This window comes from Tamandua tetradactyla, chromosome 9 (genome assembly GCF_023851605.1).
Source record: "Tamandua tetradactyla isolate mTamTet1 chromosome 9, mTamTet1.pri, whole genome shotgun sequence".
Taxonomy (NCBI): domain Eukaryota; kingdom Metazoa; phylum Chordata; class Mammalia; order Pilosa; family Myrmecophagidae; genus Tamandua; species Tamandua tetradactyla.
Window position 1 is genome coordinate 87,445,886 of NC_135335.1, and position 19,121 is coordinate 87,465,006.

At 39.2% G+C, this 19,121-nt stretch overlaps 1 protein-coding gene across 5 annotated transcripts in view; it reads left to right on the forward strand.

Moving 5' to 3' along the window:
- Positions 1-19,121, forward strand: part of WDR70 (WD repeat domain 70) — a 516,692-nt gene that overhangs the window by 193,784 nt on the left and 303,787 nt on the right. For all 5 annotated transcript variants that reach the window (XM_077117003.1, XM_077117005.1, XM_077117006.1 and 2 more), the window contains one exon: positions 2,461-2,594. In XM_077117003.1, coding sequence (XP_076973118.1) covers positions 2,461-2,594 — 134 coding nt within the window. The remainder of the gene's footprint in view (positions 1-2,460; positions 2,595-19,121) is intronic.

Below are 19,121 nucleotides of genomic sequence, written 5' to 3' on the forward strand. Positions count from 1 at the left end.
GGCATCTGTGCTTTACTTCAAGAACAATGCTGTTTTTATACTAACCAATCTCAACTTAGTCTGAGATGGAGCCCAACGCCTTAAAGACCTACCTACTAGAATCATTGGATCAAACGTGGCCTAACTCCTTACGGGTCCTAGGTAATCTCCCCTCTTGGCTCATACTGCTTATAACTCCCCTCATATATCTTTTATTAATTTTCTCTTTCCTTCCAGGCTTTGTTAATCTCCTACAAAAGTTTTTTGCCAGATGAATCACTGCCATCTCCTGAGCTGCAACTCAAGATCATGTGAAGGCAATGTTCCTCCTCCAGGCTCGCCAAAGACCTCTCCCCATAACGCCCCCTGGTCAGCAGTAAGCAGCCAGATACGCAACGTTACCCCAACTCCTTTCTTATACTCCTCTAGAGTCTGGAATGATGGAACTGACAAACTGACCTAACCTGTCGTGGCTGATTGAACTTCACCCACCCTGGCAAACTGGAGAGCCCCACCTACCCATTCCTAACAATCTCTGAAGCATACCAAATGTTTAACTAGAGAAGAGGGGTCACAAAAGACATTGTTCTTTTGTTTTTTATTTTTCTTGGTTTCAATAAACCCTGCTCTGTAATTATGCCACTCTCCCTCTCCTTAGCATGGCTCTTAGTTCAGTCAGCTTGACTGCTCCTCAGGCTGTTCCTCTCAAGCTCTCTAATAAAGCTTGCCTTGATCTGTTAAAGTCTATCCATTTCTTCTTTTCATGCATTCTCCTCCTCTGTTCTCTTTCACTTTCCCTTCAACCCTTACCCCCCCCCCTTTTTTTTTTTACTTTGAGGCGTTTCTGCTTTGTATTCTCCCCCATTAGGGTATCCTGCCCTTGGGAGCTAGATAGGGTCAATTCAGAAATGTGTATTTTGTGTTTAGGTGGTTCAACAAACAGAGTTGATTGAGCATGTGCACTTGCCAGCAGTTCTGTGGCAGTTTCTTTTTTCCCTGAGGGACTTTTTTACGTGCAGTCCTCAGCTACTTGTGTTCTACCCTGTGCTTCTGTGGACTTGGGTGGGTCCTTGTGCCTGCATATGCACAGGGTGCTCAAACTTGCTGCTGTAAATGGCTCTATGATCTGCATCTGTGGTAAGAGGGAACCAGGCTGTGCTGCTTCTGTGTGACTCCAGCTGCATGGAACCAAGTCAGGGGAGAGGTCTTGATTGGCAGGTCTTGGATGTAAATCTTCTATCTGATTTTGCTGTTTGTTTTTATTTTTTCTTCAATTCATCGTTGTAGTTTCCATTTACCTTGGGTTGATCTTCTTGATAGGAGTCTTCTGAAGACTACCAGCCAAAGCAGAGTCATTTTGAAAAGTCTGTGAGTGGTGCTTTCCTTAGTTTTTTTTTTTTTGTTGTTGTTAGCTCCTACAAGTCACTCTACTTTGAGGTTGGGTGGAACCTGATCCTTATCCTGGGTTGTGCTTCCTTTTGGCTTTAGAAATTCAAATGACCCCTGTACTAAGACTGTGAAATAGACTTTTCTTCCCTTCCTGGGTGCTCTATTGAGTGACTTAATGCAAGAAATCCTTTGTCCCAGATCCTTTGATTTAATGTTTTTTTACACTTTAATTGTTTGCAAGCTGCTTCTGTCTGCGCATGACTTCTGGAAAGGGAGCCCCAGAGATAAGTGTCCTGTTTCGGTTTGAGGCTTCTGCTTGACAGATTGGCAGGGACTAGTAGGCAGCCCAGTATGCACCTAGTTGTTAGTGTGTTCCTCCATATAGCACTGTGGACCCCCAATGAATATAGAGGCTACATTCTCATCACATTGGGGTGGGTGCTGTGAGCTTAACCTACTATTTTTAAAGCAAAGCTGTGTTTTATTGACTTATCATTTGCCCAGTTCTTGCAACCCTTTAATTGTTTTTACAGTTTTTTGTGTAGATAGCTCTGCTAGTTATTGCTGCTTGTGCAAAGATTCTGTGAGGGGATGGTACTCTGGGCAGTTTAAGCCCCCATCTTAGATTCTTAAATAGATTTCTTAAAGCTCTCTTCAGTGTTCTTTATTTTGGTCTTTTTAAGTTCATGTAATCTTCATTCAGAGGTAATGTATTTTAAAAGGTTTCCTTGAGATTGTTTATTGGGAAATCTGAATTATTTGTGCAATTTCTATTTAAATACTAAATTAACTTAGTTTATGTAATCAAATTGCAATGGTTGCTAATCTTAGGACATGGTTGATACATTGGGAAATGCTGGAAATTAACAAATTTTTCACTTCTTTATTTCAAAGGAAATCATGCTTATAATAACAAGTCAAATAATTACTCTCCAAACCACTTTTCAGAAGCGACAGTCATTGGTGGTTTATACTTCCGGTGCCTATAAGATGGAAAACATGTTTAGAGAAAGGAAATAGGATTATAATGGGCTATAATAACTTTTCTCCAATTAATTATTTTTCTTCACTTTTTTTTTTCTTTTAAACCAGGTTTCTGCTTTGGGTCTGGATCCCTCAGGTGCCCGTTTGGTGACTGGAGGGTATGATTATGATGTTAAATTTTGGGATTTTGCTGGAATGGATGCTTCTTTTAAGGCATTTCGTTCTCTTCAGCCCTGTGAATGGTATGTATTTAGTGACTTAATATCTTCATATTTGAAGACAGAATACTTTTGTCATTTGAATTCTGTCCCTAACAATTTGTAGCAAAGTAAAATACGTTTGCCTGACTATATACACCTTCATTATTCAAATGGAAGTAAAATGAGCCTTGAATTTCTGTTGGTTTCATTAACCTGTGTTTTAAAGACAGTTTTTATGTTTTGTTGTTTTCTTTAATATTTTAATTTAGAAATTATTGCCTTGTCTTATTTATTTTTAAACTCTCCAGTAAATGTTGTGATATTATGTATGTGTATGTGACTTGTGTTAAGTCAGTAAGGAGTGTTAAACCGAATTGTAAACTCTGCATTTTGTTGATTTTCTGGAGAATTTCTTTCTTCTGCACCATTGGGTGTTTGCTTCCAGTCCAAGTGTTGATTTGAGCACCGAAAAAACTAGAGAGCAAGGATTTTTCTCAAGCTTGCAGTACCTGTCATATGACTTTTTTTTGCTGTCTAATAGTAAGTGTTTAGTTAATAAATATTTGTATGTGGATCTGAATTGGGTTTGAGACCTCAAATTAATCTTGCAGCTACAGTAATCTAGCAAAAAACCTAAAAGTTATATATAACTATAGCGGTTTAGGTCAGTTTGTCACAGAAAGCTTATCGATTTATAAATTTGAAAGTCAAAACTCTTAAGCCATCTTTGTAAAAGATTTTGAGTAATCCCTAAAATAATATAGCAGATATCTAATTAATTAGAGAGGGGCAAAATTTTAAAACCTATGGTTATGTTTAAAATCGTTTTCATGATATAAAATGATAACATGTCATGAATTAGTATGATAACCTGTAAAAAAGTGCTTAAAATATGTGATTATATTCCCTTTTCCACATGATTGTTTCTTGACTCATAGCGGTTGTGCTCTCCTTTCACCTTTGCAACTATAAACTGACTTGTTCAGGATTATTCAGTGTTCAGTTAATGAAGAGCTGTCACTTAGATATATGTCTCAGGATTCTCAAGCCACTGTTCTTTCTGTAACTAAGGCTATCATTTGTTAAACTGTTGTAATTGAAAAATGTAAAAAGTCTAAAATAATATGCTTAATTTTCTTCCATAAATTGTTGCCTCCTGTGTGTTTTAGTGAGCTGTCAAAGAGTAGATTAGAATTAATCAAAATTTTTGACAAACTATATAAAAATAAATATAAATTCTTATACTGAAAAATTGAATATGAATGTTAATATTTAAATCATGAGAACTATTTATTAAACTCTTTTTTTGGGTAATAATTTTAAACTTACAGGACAGTTACAAAAACAATACAAACCCCATATAAAGAACTCATCATATACCTATGATACCCAGATCCACCGGTTTTAACATTTTGCCACCTTAGTTGTATAATTCTATCTGTAATCCATTTCACCCTCTGTTTCTATCTTGGTCTCTCTCTATATAACGAGAACTATTTTAGCTTCAGCCATTATTAGCCCTTAATCTCCAAATAATGTGACTATGTTTTATGACAATGAATTTTTTTGGCTCAGTATGTATTTTATATCTCTCTCTATATATATCTAGTTAGCTACCTAAGTAGCCATGTTGTATACCTATACCTATATCTGTATATTTGCATGTAATTCACCTTTTATTGTGAACATTTTCAAACATAGATTAAAGTAGGAAGATTATTATAATAATAGCCATATATCCTTTATCTAGATTTAAAATTTATAAACATTTCAATATAGTTTTTTTACTTACTGAAGAATTTAAAAGTAAATCATAGACAGTCATAATTTTTTTCCCTCTATAGATTTAATATGTATCTTAAAAATATATAGACATTTTCTTTTATAAACATGGTTCCATTATTACTGCTAACAAAATTATTATGAATTCCTTAGGTAGTTTCTATACCCATATTTCCCCATTTGTCCCCAGAATGTGTTTTATGCTGCTTTGTTTCAACATGGATCCAATCAAGTACCACACATTGCATTTGATTATTACTTCTCTTACATATCTTTTACTCTGAAACAATTCCCTCTTCACCTTTTCTTCCCCATGACTTTGTTAAACCCGTCCAGTTGTCCTGTATACGATTCTCCTTTCTCAGTTGCCTTCTTATGGTGTCATGTAACTTTTCTTTTATCTCCAGTATTTCTTATAGAAGATCCAAAGGATTGATCATACTTCATAGGTGATGCTGTGTATACTTCATACTGTATCACATTAGGTAGCATAAACTGTCACATTGTTCCACTGTTAGTGAATAGTGATTAAAATTGATCCCTGTCTTAATGTTGGTCACATTTTATTGCTCCATTGTAAAGTTAATATTTTATATTAGAGAACGTTAAGAAATTTGTGAGGAGATAATTTCTTATCATGTAAATCTCTAGATATTCATCGTCTTCTAACCTAGCAAATTTAGCATTTGTTGATGATTCATACTAGAATTAGATATTTCACTGGGTTTTTCAAATTAGTAATCTTCTAATTCTGTTATCTGAATCTACACTTATTTGTTGTCTTTATTCGTTATCCAACATTATTTGGTTACTCTGAAATACAGTTCCCACTAGAAAAGCAGGATAAATGCTCAAGAATTTTGTTTTAATTACCCTTTTCATTATAAGGTGTTCTAGTTGGCTAGCTGCCAGAATGCAATACACCAAAACGGAATGGCTTTTAAAAGGGGTAATTTAATGAGTTGCTAGTTTATAGTTCTAAGGCCGAGAAAATGTCCCAATTAAAACAAGTCTTTTAATGTCCAGTCAGAGGCACCAGGGGAAAGATACCTTGGTTCAAGAAGGCCGATGAAGTTCAGGGTTTCTCTCTCAGGTGAGAAGGCACATGGCGAACACAGTCAGGGCTTCTCTCTCAGCTGGAAGGGCGCATGGCGAATACGGCGTCATCTGCTAGCTTTCTCTCCTGGCTTCCGGTTTCATGAAGCTCCCCGGGAGGTGCTGGCCTTGGACTCTCTGCTTCGTCGTAATGTTGCAGCATTCTCTTACTCTCTCTGAGTCTCTCATTCTCCAAAATATTTCCTCTTTTATAGGACTCCAATAAACCAATCAAGACCCACCCAAATGGGTGGAGACATGTCATCCCTTAATCCAGTTTAACAACCACTCTTGACTAAATTACATCATCCAGGGAGATGATCTCATTACAGTTTCAAACATACAGCATTGAATAGAGATTATTCTACCTTTATGAAATGGGATTTACATTAAAACATGGCTTTTCTTAGGGGGCATGATTCCTTTTAAACCAGCATATAAGGGTAGTTATGAATGAGTTGATGATGGTGATAGTGGTTTTGTTTCTAAGTTTTTCATTTTTGGCTTTCTTGTTTTTGAATATCAGTATCTATGGATTTTATATTTTCATTGTATTCCAGTCAATTGAAGTCATTACTCATTATTAAAACCTTTTTATTATGAAATAATTTCAAACTTATGATACAGTTATAAAATAACACACCTCATACAGGGAATTCTCACATAGCCCTTCCCTACCCAAGTACTCAGATCCACCAATTTCAGCATTTTGCTACATTCACCATATCATTGTATCTCCGTATCTATTTATCAATACGTTTTCTGAACACTTGAAGTAAAAAATGGAGTTACAAATATACAACAGTACTGTACAATATACAATAACCTCTCTTGTGGCTTTAAGAATTCTCTCTTTATCATTGGCATTCAACAATTTGATTATAATATGCTGCACTGTGGGTGTTCCTGGGCTTACACTATTTAGAGTTCATTGAGCATCTTCCGTGTGTATATTCATGTTTTTTTTAATTAAATTTGGAAAGTTTTCAGCAGTTATTCCCTGAATATTCTCTCTGCTGCTTTCTCTGTTCTCCTTCTTAGGCTCCCACAATGTGTTTAAAGGTTTACTTGATAGTGTCCCATGAGTTCCTCAGGCTCTGTTTACTTTTTTTAATTCACTCTTTTCTCTGTTTTTCAGACAGTGATTTCAATGATCTTATCTTCAGGTTCTCTAATTCTGCCAGTTCCAATCTGTTGATGAACCCTTGTTTAAGTTTCCTAGATTGCTCAAAGCAAATACCATGAAATGGGTTGGCTTAAACAATGGGAGTTTTTGAGCTTATAGTTTGAGGCTGAGAAATGTCCAAATCAAGGCATTTTCAAGGTGATGCTGTCTTACTGAAGACTGGCTGTCAATGATCCTTGGCTTCTCTGCTAAACAACAAGGCACATGGTAAGGTCTGTTGGGCCACTTCCTTTTCTTCCTGGTTGTGTTGTTTCAGCTTCTTGCTTCCCTGGTTTTCTGTGTGTTTTGTGTGTGTGTGTGTGTGTGTATGAGAGAGAAAGAGAGTTTCATTCTCTTATAAAGGACTCTAGTAATAGGATCAAGTCCCATCCTGAATGAGGTTGATGGCACCTTACCTGAAGTAGCATAATCAGAAAGTCTTACTTAACAATTAGTTCACACCCACAGGAAAGGATTAGATTTGGGAGACATAAAGCTTCAGCTGACCACACTGTATCCTCTGGACCTCCAAAGGAAATGTTCTTTCTATATGCAGAATACATTCATTCCATCACAATATCCCCAAAGCCTTAAGTCATTTTAGTAACAATACTAAGTACAAAGTCTCATCAGAATTGGTTATGAATGTGATTTGTCTTGGTGCACAATTCCCCTCTATCTGTGGACCTGTGAGACATAGAGAACACATTATCTGCTTCTAATGTATAAAGGTTTGCTAGGCATAGGATAAATATTCCCATTCTGAAAGAAAGAAATTGGAAGGAAAACAGGGATCATGGGTCCCAAACAGTTCAGTTGTCTGACTGGTTGGCACATGTTTGTTTTGTTAACCCCCATATTATCTCTTGAATATCCTTTTGAGTTGCCACCTGAAAAGATGGTTTGTGATAATCATTTCCATAAAGATAGCCCTGCCACTTTAAGGAAGTGCTCCTCTAGAACTCATGGTTTCTGGGTTATTTTCACATTTCTTTCTGTATGGTGTTTTTTCTAATCACTCTAGTGCTTTTCTAATAGAAATTTTTTCAAAATTTCACATTTTAATAGTTCTTTCAATTTCCCATTGTTATGTCTTTCTCTATTTTTGTCAGATCTATATATTATTTTCCCTCTTTCTCTTTCTACCCTTACTGGTGCTTTTCAATTCTGTGCTCTCCTCCAGACTTCCTGCTCCTCTTTTTTATTTCAGCTGGCTGAACTTCCTTTAGTATTTCTAGTAGGGCTGGTTTCTTGTTGACAGATTTTTTCAGGATTTGGTTTTCTGTAAAATGTTCATCTCTTCCTCATTTTTGAAGGGCAGTTTGGTTGGATATAGAATTCTTGGCTGGAAGTCTTTCTCCTTCAGGTTCTTAAATATATCATATCATTGCCTTCTCTCCTCCATAGTGCCAGTTGAGTAGCCCAAACTCAGCCTTATGTGGTTTCCCTTGTATGTAGTAGATTGTTCTTCTCAACATCTGACAGATTGATTAGTATATGTCTTGGGGTAGGCTTATTTTGGTTTATTCTATTTGGTGTTTGTTGGGCTTCTTTGATTTGCATATTTATATTTTTTATTAGGGTTGGAAAGTTTCCCCCTGAGCCAGTTTGAAAGGATTATGTACCCTAGAAAAGCCGTGTTTTAATCCTGATCCATCTTTTGGAGGCAGCCCTTTCTTTTAATCTTTATTCAACCTGTAGAAATTTGGAAATTTGATTATATTATCTCCAGGGAGATGTAACACGCTCAATTGTGGGTATTAAATTTTGATTAGAGGAAGATGTGACTTCACCCATTTCAAGAGGGCCTTGATTATCTTACTGGAATCCTTTAACCAAGGAAGCATTTTGGAGAAAGCTTGAGAGCCATGAGGATCACAGCCCCACACAGCTGGAGACCTTTGGAGATGAAGAAGAAATACATCCCGAGGGGAGCTTCATGAAACAAGAAGCCTGGAAAGAAAGCTAGCAGATGTCACTATAATCACCACGTGCCTTTCCAATTGAGAGAGAAACCCTGAACTTCATTGGCCTTCTTGAGTGAAGGTAAGTTCTTGTTGGTGCCTTAATTTGGGCATTTTTATAGACTTGCTTTAATTGGGACATTTTCACAGCTTTAGAGCTGTGAATTTGCAATTTACTGAATTCCCCCTTTTGAAAGTCATTCTGTTTCTGTATATTGTATTCCAGCAGTTAGCAAACTAGACCACCCCTATTATATCCTCCACTAATCTCCCTAGCTCTTTAGTTTTTTATTCCCCTGGGGATACCAGTGGTTCTTACACTTTTGCACTTTGTTTTGTCCATCATTTCCCAGACATCCAATTCCAGCTTTTCCATCTTTTGTGCCATTTGCTTTTTTGTGTGTTTGAAATCAATTGTCCTGTCCTCTAGTTTGCTTATTCTTTCTTCTGCCTCTTCAAGTTTGCTACTGTGTGTCTCTAGTATATTTTGTATTTGGTCTGCAGCATCTTTAATCTCTGTGATATCTGCTATTTTTCTACTTATTCTTTCAAGTTCCTCTTTACTCTCTTCTAGTGTCTTCTGGATCTCCTTTATCTCATTAGTCAACTCACTGATTTTATTTAGTATAGCATTATGAGCATCTTTGATTAGTTGTTCCAAAGTCTGGGTCTCCTCTGGTGTTTTAATTTGGTTATTAGGCTGAGCTATATCTGTCTGCATCTTCATATGTTTAGTGATCTTCTGTTGCCTTCGAGGCATGTAAATATCTTGATAGGGTTACTTTGGAAGTTGATTTCCTTCAGTAGTCTAAATCTTTGTATTTGCAGGATGGGCATGGGCAGGGCACAATAGTGCAGTGACAGGTTGAGGTGTAGGTATAGGCATGGATTGGGGATACTACACTGGTGCTATAAGTGAGGGGTGTGGGGGCTGTGGGGTGGGGTGCAGCCTGAGCACGACTTGGAGCACAGGAGCAGGGTGCCGCATGGGGGATACACAGAGGTAGGATGTGATATGAGGCAGATGTGGGGGCTGTGTGGATGTATGGGGGCTGGAGCTGGGCAGGAGGTGGGTCGGCGCATGGAGTGTGAGGGTCATGATTATCAGGGTGTGGAATATAAGGCATAGAGGTTGGGGTACAGGGAGGGCAGGGTGTGGGTGTCCTTGCTCAGGGGGAAGAAGTCCAGGGGGGCCGGGATGTGGATGTGCGAGTGTACGGGGCAGGGCACAAGTTATGGGGGTAGTGGGATGTGAGTCAGGGCTGGGTGATGTCAGGTTGGGTGGGTCCCTGGCACTGGTGTGCAGGTGTGGGCATGGGTGGCGCAGGGCTGTACAAATGTGCATGGGGGTGCTATGTGGCACAGATGTGTCCATGAGTACCTGCCAGGTGTGGGAGCAGGGTGCTTGTGCCAGAAGGTGGGACAAGGATATTCATGTGTGTGGGACATTCAAGAGGTCAGTGCGTGGGTGCCTAGTGGCGAGGATGTAGCTGTATGTATGCATGGGTCTGGAGGGTGGGGCCCTTGTGAGTACATGCTCAGAGCTTAGGGGCACCAGGCCAGGTGTGGCCCAGATGCATAGGTCAGCACTCGCCTAGAGCTGGAGGTGTGTAGTGGAGGTATGGGGATATGTGCATGCACGTGTATGGGTCTGGGGTGGACCGGATGCTGGTGTACATTTATGGAGAGCTCAGAGGGTGCAGGACAGGGTTGCATGACTGTATGGGCTGTTGGTGGGTATGGCCTGGGAGTGAAGGTGAGCCCCTGCAGCCCAGATATGCAGGTGACTGCCTGCAGTGACAAGGAGGGGGAGGCATGAGTTGAAGGGTTGGGCACCAGTGAGCGGACTCTGGATGTGGTAGTTAGATTCAGTTGTCAACTTGGCCAGGTGAAGGTGCCTAGTTGTGTTGCTGGGGCCATGAGCCAATGATACGTGAACCTCACCTGTTGCTCATTACATCTGCGGTCAGCTAGGAGGCATGCCTGTTGCAATGGATGATGTTTGATTTAATTGGCTAGTGCTTAAGTGGAAGTGGTCAACGTAGCACAGCTCAAGCAATTCAGCATTCCTCATCTCAGCACTTGCAGCTCAGTCCAGACCTTTGGAGATGCAGAAAGAAATCACCCCAGGGAAGGTTGTTGGAACCCAGAAGCCTGGAGAGAAGGCTAGCAGAGATCACTTTGTGCCTTCCCACGTAAGAGAGAACCTCAGTCGAAAGTTACCTGCCTTTCCTCTAAAGAACTCACGAAATAAATCCTCTTTTATTAAAAGCCAATCCGTCTCTGGTGTGTTGCATTCCGGCAGCTAGCTAACTAGAACAGATTTTGGTACCGGAGAGTGGGGTGCTGCTGTGGTTTGCAAATACCAGATATCTTGGAACGGTTTTTTGGATGGCTAAGGGGAAGATTTTTGGAGGAACTGTGACGAAAATGATGGAGGAGTCCTGGAGTACTTGAAGAGACTGTTGGTGTAAACAAAACCACTGCCAATCTGGACAAAGGTGGGCACAAAAGGGAAAAATTGGTTTGCAGAGTGAGAACCATGGAAGCTCGGGTCTGAAGCCAAGAAACCTCGCCCAGGAGAGTGGACTCACCCATGTACATGGAGAGGGTGAATTTCCCACTTCATTGCAGTGGAAGAGTCGTACAGCCTCAGGCCTTGGAGAACGTACAGCACACTCCTTGGGGAACTGGGGAGAGCCTGGCTGCCACAACATGGAGGGGTTGAGCATGTGCCCCGGAAATGGCAGAGAGCCCAGGGGTGGCCCTGATGCCTGGAGAGAGTGGAGCTGAGGAAAAGGTGGTCTCCTCAATGTTCCCCGAGGTAGATTGTAAAGAGGTGGGCCACTGCATAGGCCCTTGGAAAGGGTGGGGCTGCCACTTTCTAAAGCCGAAGGATAAATGACTTTCAGACTTTGAAATCCAATGGTGTTTGCCCTGCAGGTTTTCCTTCTAGTTTCTCGCAATGGATCCTGTGACTGTCCTCCTTTGCATATTGGCACCAGATAACTTGTTTTGAGATTCATAGTTTCACAGCTAGAAGAGAAGTTTTTGCACCTTAATATTGTTTAAGGTAATGCGTGTAGTTGCCAAGTTGACAAGGGGTGGACATATGGTAGTTAGATTCAGTTGTCAACTTGGCCAGGTGAAGGTGCCTAATTATATTTGCTGTGGACATGAGACAATGATATGTGAACCTCATCTGTTGCTCATTACATCTGCGGTCAGCTAAGAGGCATGCCTGTTGCAATGAATGATGTTTGATTTAATTGGCTGGTGCTTAAATGAGAGCGGTTAACGCAGCACTGCCCAAGCAGCTCAGCATACCTCATCTCATCACTCACAGCTCAGCCCAGGCCTTTGGAGATGCAGAAAGAAATCACCCCAGGGAAGGTTTTTGGAACCCAGAGGCCTGGAGAGAAGGCCAGCAGAGATCACCCTGTGCCTTCCCACATAAGAGAGAACCTCAGTCGAAAGTTAGCTGCCCTTCCTCTGAAGAACTGTCGAAATAAATCCCCTTTTATTAAAAGCCAGTCCGTCTCTGGTGTGTTGCATTCCAGCAGCTAGCAAACTAGAACAGGGTAGGGTAAGACTGCGTTTGTGCTGGAGAGGTGGGTCAGGCTGGGGCAGGTGTGTGGGGGGATGCATGGGAAGGGTATTGGAGTGGGGGTGCTTAGAGTGTGGTTGGAGGGCTGGTTCAGGGTTCAGGTGTAGGGGGAGTTGTGGGGTGGGGGAGGTGCATTGGTGTAGCATGTTTGAAGAATGCAGCTTGGCTTACTTCCTAGTCCCTGTCTCCATGCCTGGGCACCCCTGAGGGGCTTCATTTGGAAAGGGGCACATTAGGCTGTTTGCACTAGCTGCATGGTGTCCAGTTCTCTGCATCTCAGTTCTGTAGCTTTTGCAACCCAAACTTCCTTATGTGGTGTAGAAGACCCTCCCAGGTCACTTATACCCTGGAATCACTGTTCCAGTCATTTTTCTGTCACTTCTATAGCTGTTCCTTGGAGCAGGAGTGAACTCCCCCTATCCATTCCTCTATCTTCCTGGAACCCAGGGTCCCTATTTTTTACATTTTTTCTTGGTTATGTCTTTTGGCATTTGGAATGGGGAACCCTTCTGTGTCCCTCAAGAAGCTGTTTTTTCCTTAGTAGTCTTCTATTATATTTGCTGTCTTTTAAGTTCTTAAGTACCTCATATATATATTATTTGTGTACTATCTGCAGAATCTCCCCTCCATTCACAAAACATTTTTTTAAGTTCCTGGATGACCTTTAATAATTCCTTAATTTCTAAAGTTTTAAGTTTATATTCTTCTTCTGCTGAACTTGACAGAACGTTTATAGTCATCTTCATCTTTCTCTCTAACTTCTTACTTCGCAACACGAAAGCTTCATTGCAGTCAAGTCAGCATCTCCACTCTCCTCATCCCCCATTATGTGGGCCTTTTCTCTATGCATTTGTTCATACCACTGTCCTTTTGCCTCTCCAAACTCTTAAAAACCACTCCATTGTTTAACTCAAGGGTCTTCTTTGGTTAAATCTCACTTAGAGTACTGGAGCAGTTTCCTTATTGTTTTCCCCCACTATTCCATGCTAAATTCCTTATTTTCTCTTTGATACACTTTGTATAAAACCCAAATGTCTTGTCATGGCTTATACAGTCCTTTATGATCTGGACCCTGTCAATTTCTTCCCTTTTCTTATAATGCCATAGTAGCACAATGGCCTAAAGATTTTTGCACATTACCTTTTTATCTTGTTTTGCACATTATCATTTTTATATAGAATGCAATTCTATAACTCCTCCTACATTCCTCTCCTCCTTGCCCACACAAATGTGATTAACTCCTTCATCCTTAAGTCGCCACATAAGTGTTAGTTCCCCAGAGAAGCATTCTAAAATAAGATCCTTTCTATTATTTGCACCCTTGATATTTTCTTTTAGTCATTGTTAAATGGTGAGCTTCTGTTGCTTTGCTACTAGAATTAGGACAAAAGAGTTATTCCAAACATCAATATTATCATAAAGGAAACTATAGAAAATAATTAGAAAAAAGGACTTTGTTTTCATTCATCATCCTAATTGATGGCTATTCTTGACTGTATTTCTCTAATCCATAGAAGACATTAAAACATATTGTTTAGGTATTGTATTATTTTCTAGGGCTGTCATAACAAAGTACCACAAATTCAGTGGCTTAAAACAACAGAAATTTATTCTTTCGCAGGTCTGGAGTCCAGAAGCCCCAAATCAAGGTGTTAATAAGTTAGTTCCTTTTGGAGGCTTTGAGGGAGAATCTGTTACACCCCTCTCTCCTGGCTTCTGGTGAATGTTGGCAGTATACCTTGGCTGTAGTAGGTGCATCACTACAGTCTACCTCCATCTTCACATGGCCTTCCCCCTTTTATCTCTTCTGTCTTTTGGCTTTCTGTCATTTGTAAGGAACCCATCATTGGATTTAGGGCCTATATTAATCCAGGATGATTGCATCTTGAAATCCTTACCTTAATTATATCTGTAAAGGCCCTTATTTCTGAATGAGGTTATAGTCACTGGTATCGGGGGTTATGACTCAGACATCTCTGTTTGGGAGGAGGGGCACGATTCAGCTCTCTGCAGGTATCTGGGGTGGGGGTGGGGTCCTTTGCTTTGTGGACCTATTATTGTAATCTAGCATAAAATTTAACTGTGAAATCATACTGGGTTTACTAATCTCTACCTTTCTAAACAAGAATGTGCATGGAAGAGAAGGGTTATGGATTGGCTTTTAAGAAAATTATATATAACCCTGGAATAAAAATCTCTCTGAAAAATTTTTCTAGAAGTAATGATTTTGGGAAAATATCTGTGCCTTTAGTTTTGTTTGACAGAAATATTAATTTATGAATTTGGTACTACTAGCTTGCTAACCTTTAGTGTATTAAACCAGTAAGTGATATGTTGTTAATTAAATTTGCATTCAAAAGCTATTCTCAGATTTAAACGCTAATAAATTGAAGCAGCTGAAGATTTATTTTGGCATGGAATAAATTAGGTACATATTTTCCTCTACTCTCATACAGAAAATGTTAATCGTTCTAATTCATGTCTCTTGCTTTCTTGGCTACTTCCCAACACTAGATAATATGTATTGCAACCTAGAAGGAAGAGACAATTTCATAAACTACCACAGGAAGATGGCATGCAAATCTGAAATTGTATTTTGTGTAATCATTATAGCCTTTCATTTCTGAGAAGGTAGTAGTTTATTTTACACAATCCTTAATTTTTGGGGGTGGGTGCAGAAAATCAGATAAGATGTAAAAGCATTTTTCTTAAGTATTTTGGTTAGTAGTGATGGCAACATGTGCTCCGTGTATGCTAATTTAACTTGTAGTGAATTTGAAATCTCATTGCATTCGGCTACCAAGATTTTAAAACCCTGAAATAATCTTAGAGAGACCTTGGAAATAAAAAAATAATAGTAACTACTTGCTGCAAGGTGCCTATATATTTTTTATTTTTAATCATCATATTATTTCTCCTATCCCTACCCCCTCTACCCCCACCATCACACACATATCCAAACTAGGAAACTAGGGCTATGCAAAGTTATAAAGCTGCTATAGGAACTCTGTGTCTCAGGAGTGCCTCTGTGTTTGCTACATCCACTAGTTTTCCAAATATTAAGGACACTGAGTCTAGTGTAGCTGAAGGGTTTGCTCGTCATTACATAGCTAGTAAGTGGCAGAGTGAGGTCTTAGATCCCTGGAGTCCTGACTTGCATTCCAGTGTGCTTTTCACTACATCAGGACACCTTGGCTCTTAAGCCCCAAGTGACATTTCCAACAGCTGTGTTTATCTGTCTTGCATGTCCCAGCTTGTTTTGCTAGTTGAGCAAAAACTACTTAAAAGGGTCCTCAATCTTCACCTTTCCACTCCCCTCCACTTACGTTCATATACTCCTACTTGCCCCATGAATAACTTCACGGAAAAAATTGTGCAATGTCATTAAGCCTTCCTCTGGTGTCAGAATTACTCCCCAAGAGAACATTTACTTCCTCATGACTCCAATGTACTGTTAGATTGACTTTCTCTCCCTTCCCTTTGATTGAAATCTTCGTTGTTTAGACAGAAATTTGAGGAGCGAGCAGATTTATACCCCTTGAATTCTCCTTAGCACTGTGTTTAATGACTCTTAATCCTGCCCTTTTAACTCTGTGGCTAGCAGAACAAAGAGTGAAGTGGAACAGGAACAAGGAGCTTGTTGCTGGACATTTCGTTTTAATGCTGGCAAATGAGACTTTGGAGAAGACAAGGAAAACAGGGAGATGAGGAAAATTGCTCAAGTGTTTCTTATATGGGTAAAAAAGCAAAGTGAGAATAAATGTGGAATAGCTGAGATGCTGTATTTCCTTCCACATGTAAATAGAGCAGTTTGGTAGTGTATGTATAAATATGTGTATGTATATACTTACGTAAAATGGAATTAAGCCTATAATGTTCTCAGTCCTGATTGATTGCCTGAAATTTAGTGTATTAATTAGTGTCCTATTAGGTGAGAGAAATCACATGTTAATTTAAACAGAAAAAGTTTAATTAAAAAAAAACTAACTATAACAGGAATTGGAGTGATGAAATTTGGCTAATAAAAAGTAAAGAGAACTCCAAAATGTACAGAAATAGTAGATATAAGGAGCAGCCACTACCTGGGAACTGGAGTAGAGCATACAAGAAAGAGATCTCCAGAACTGAGCGCCAGACCTTGTCAGAAGCATGAACTCACTGAATGACAGAGAAGTTGTTGTGGTTGTGTACTCCAGGACTTACTGGAAATCCATCCTCCAGGGTCCCAGAGGAAGCTTTTCACAGGGAAGTGTCTCACTGGAGGCAGTCTGCTACCAAACTGCCCAAGGGACATGTTGAGGGAGAGACTGTTGGTGTCTGTTGACCACCGTGTACTTCAGGAAGCCAGACTGTAGAGAAGCCACGAATGTTGCAAGACATGGACACTGGAAAAGCAATGTGTGCTGTAAGAGTCGGTGCTACTTGGGGCAGGGGCCTGCTAGAAGCTGTATAACAGAACCAGGAAAGAAAACCTCTCTTTCCTGCAATGTCTTTCTAGTGCCTTCTACTGACAAAATTTAATATCACATCAGTTGGCGGAGGAAAGATATTTAAAGAGCCCAACTCAGTGTTTGCAGAACAGGTAGTGAAGGGTGAATTTGGATTTGAGAGACAGTAAATGGACTACTGACATATTTGGTTCAACACTCAATTTTTTTGGGGGTGGGGTCAACACAATTTTATATCTGACTATTATTAGTGTCTCCTTATGGAATTACATTTAAATTTGGAACCCTGGCCAGAATTTTGCTAAGGACCTGATTCCTTCCCAATATTTTAGGAATGATGCCATCAGGCAGGAGGAGATTTTCTTTGTGGGGCAGGTCTTGGTCAATAACCCAATCTTTGCTTTTCTAGGCTTCTCCCTCCCTGTCTCCCTGCCTCTCTCCCAACAGAAATCTGAGCATTTGAGAGCACACTGTATACATCATACTCCTTAAACATATAATATTTGCTATGAACAAGGTTATTCATTATGTAATCACCTTAATTGCAGTTTTCTAGCTCAAGAAATTTAACATTGATATAAAACTTACTGTTTGTATTTCAGTTTTTCTTATATCCTATTGAGCCTCTTCTCCCTTGTTAGATCCCATCCAGGATCAGTATTGCATTTGAATGTCATCATTCTTTAGTTTTTCTTCCTTTTTTAAAAAAATTATTAAAGTATATAGACAATATAAATCTGTCCCAACCTCATCATCCAATGGGAATAATAACATTCCCAATATTTCAGTGCCCTCACCACCATCCGTTATTAGAAATTCCCCTTTATGCCAAACAAAACCCCTACACTTCTTTTGCATGAACACCCCATAACCCCTGCCACCTCGCCCTGGCAATCTACTCTACTTTCTGTCTCTATGAGCTTATATATTCTCTGATGGTTACCAAGGGGTTTAAATTTAACATCCTAAATCTATAACAGTCTTTTTTGCTTTGATGCCAACTTAACTTCAATAGCAAACATTATGCAGTTATACATTATGAGCCCCAAACCATTGATTTATCATTACATTTTATGCATTTGCCTTTTAGATCTTGTAGGAAATAGAAAGTGGAGTTACAAACAAAAAATACAGTAGTGTTGGTATTTATATTTACCCATATTATTGTTACCAGAGATATTTATTTATTCATGTGGCTTCAGTCTATTGTCTGTTATCCTTACAGCTTCCTTTAGTATTTCTTATAGGGGTGGTGTAGTGGTGAACTCTTAGCTTTTGTTTGTCTAGGAATGTTTTCTTCTTTCTGACTTTTGAAAGACAGCCTTACTGAATATAATATTCTTGTTTGGCAGTTATTTCCTTTCAACACTTTAAATACTGTTACCACTGCCCTCCTGCCTCCATGATTTCTGTTGAGAAACCAGCATGTAATCTTACTGAAGCTCCCTTATATGTGATACTTTGTGTCTCTTGTGTGGCTTTCAGAATCTTCTCTATCTTTGGCATTCTATAGCTTGACTATACCATGGTGCATTTGGGTCTATTTGAGTTTATCCTATTAGGAGTTTGTTGAACATCTTGGATGTGTATACATGTCTATACATGTATATGTATGTGTCTTTTGTTAAATTTGAGAAGTTGTCAGCTATGACTGCCTTGAATATTTTCTCTGCTTCTTTTTGTTTCTTCCCCTTTTGGGACTTCCAAAATGTGTATATTGGTATACGTGATGTCTCACAGGTCCCCCAGGCTCTGTTCAGTTTTGTTTTTCATTCTTTCTTTCAATTGTTTTTTCTCCAGCTTCTCTTATTCTTTCTTCTGCTTGCTTCATCTGCTGTTGAACACTTCTAGAGAATTTTTCGTATCGGTTACTGTGATCTTCAGCTTTGTTTGGTTCCTTTTCGTAATTTCCTTCTATTTTCTTTGTGTTCATCTGTTGTTTTCCTGATTTCCTTTAATTCTTTGTCCATGTTACCTTTAGCTCTTTGTGCATATTTGGGACCATTTTTTTCTTAAGGTTTTTCTCTGGTATGTCCCAGGTCTGATCCTCCTTGTTGATGGTTTCTAATTGTTCTGGTTTTCCAGCTGCCGGAATGCAATATACCAGAAACAAAATTGCTTTTAAAAAGGGGAATTTAATAAGTTGCTAATTTATAGTTTTAAGGCCGAGAAAATGTCCCAGTTAAAATAAGTCTATAGAAATGTTCGATCTAAGGCATCCAGGGAAAGATTCCTTGGTTCAAGAAGGCCTGTGAGACTGTACAACGGGACTGGATATAAAAACTCAGAAATGGACAGCACAATACTACCCAATTGTAATGCAATTATGTTAAAACACTGAATGAAGCTGCATGTGAGGTATAGGTTTTTTGTTTTTGTTTTTTTTGTTTTTTTTCTTTCTATTATTGTTTTAATTCTTATTCTGTTGTCTTTTTATTTCTTTTTCTAAATCGATGCAAATGTACTAAGAAATGATGAATATGCAACTATGTGATGTTATTAAGAATT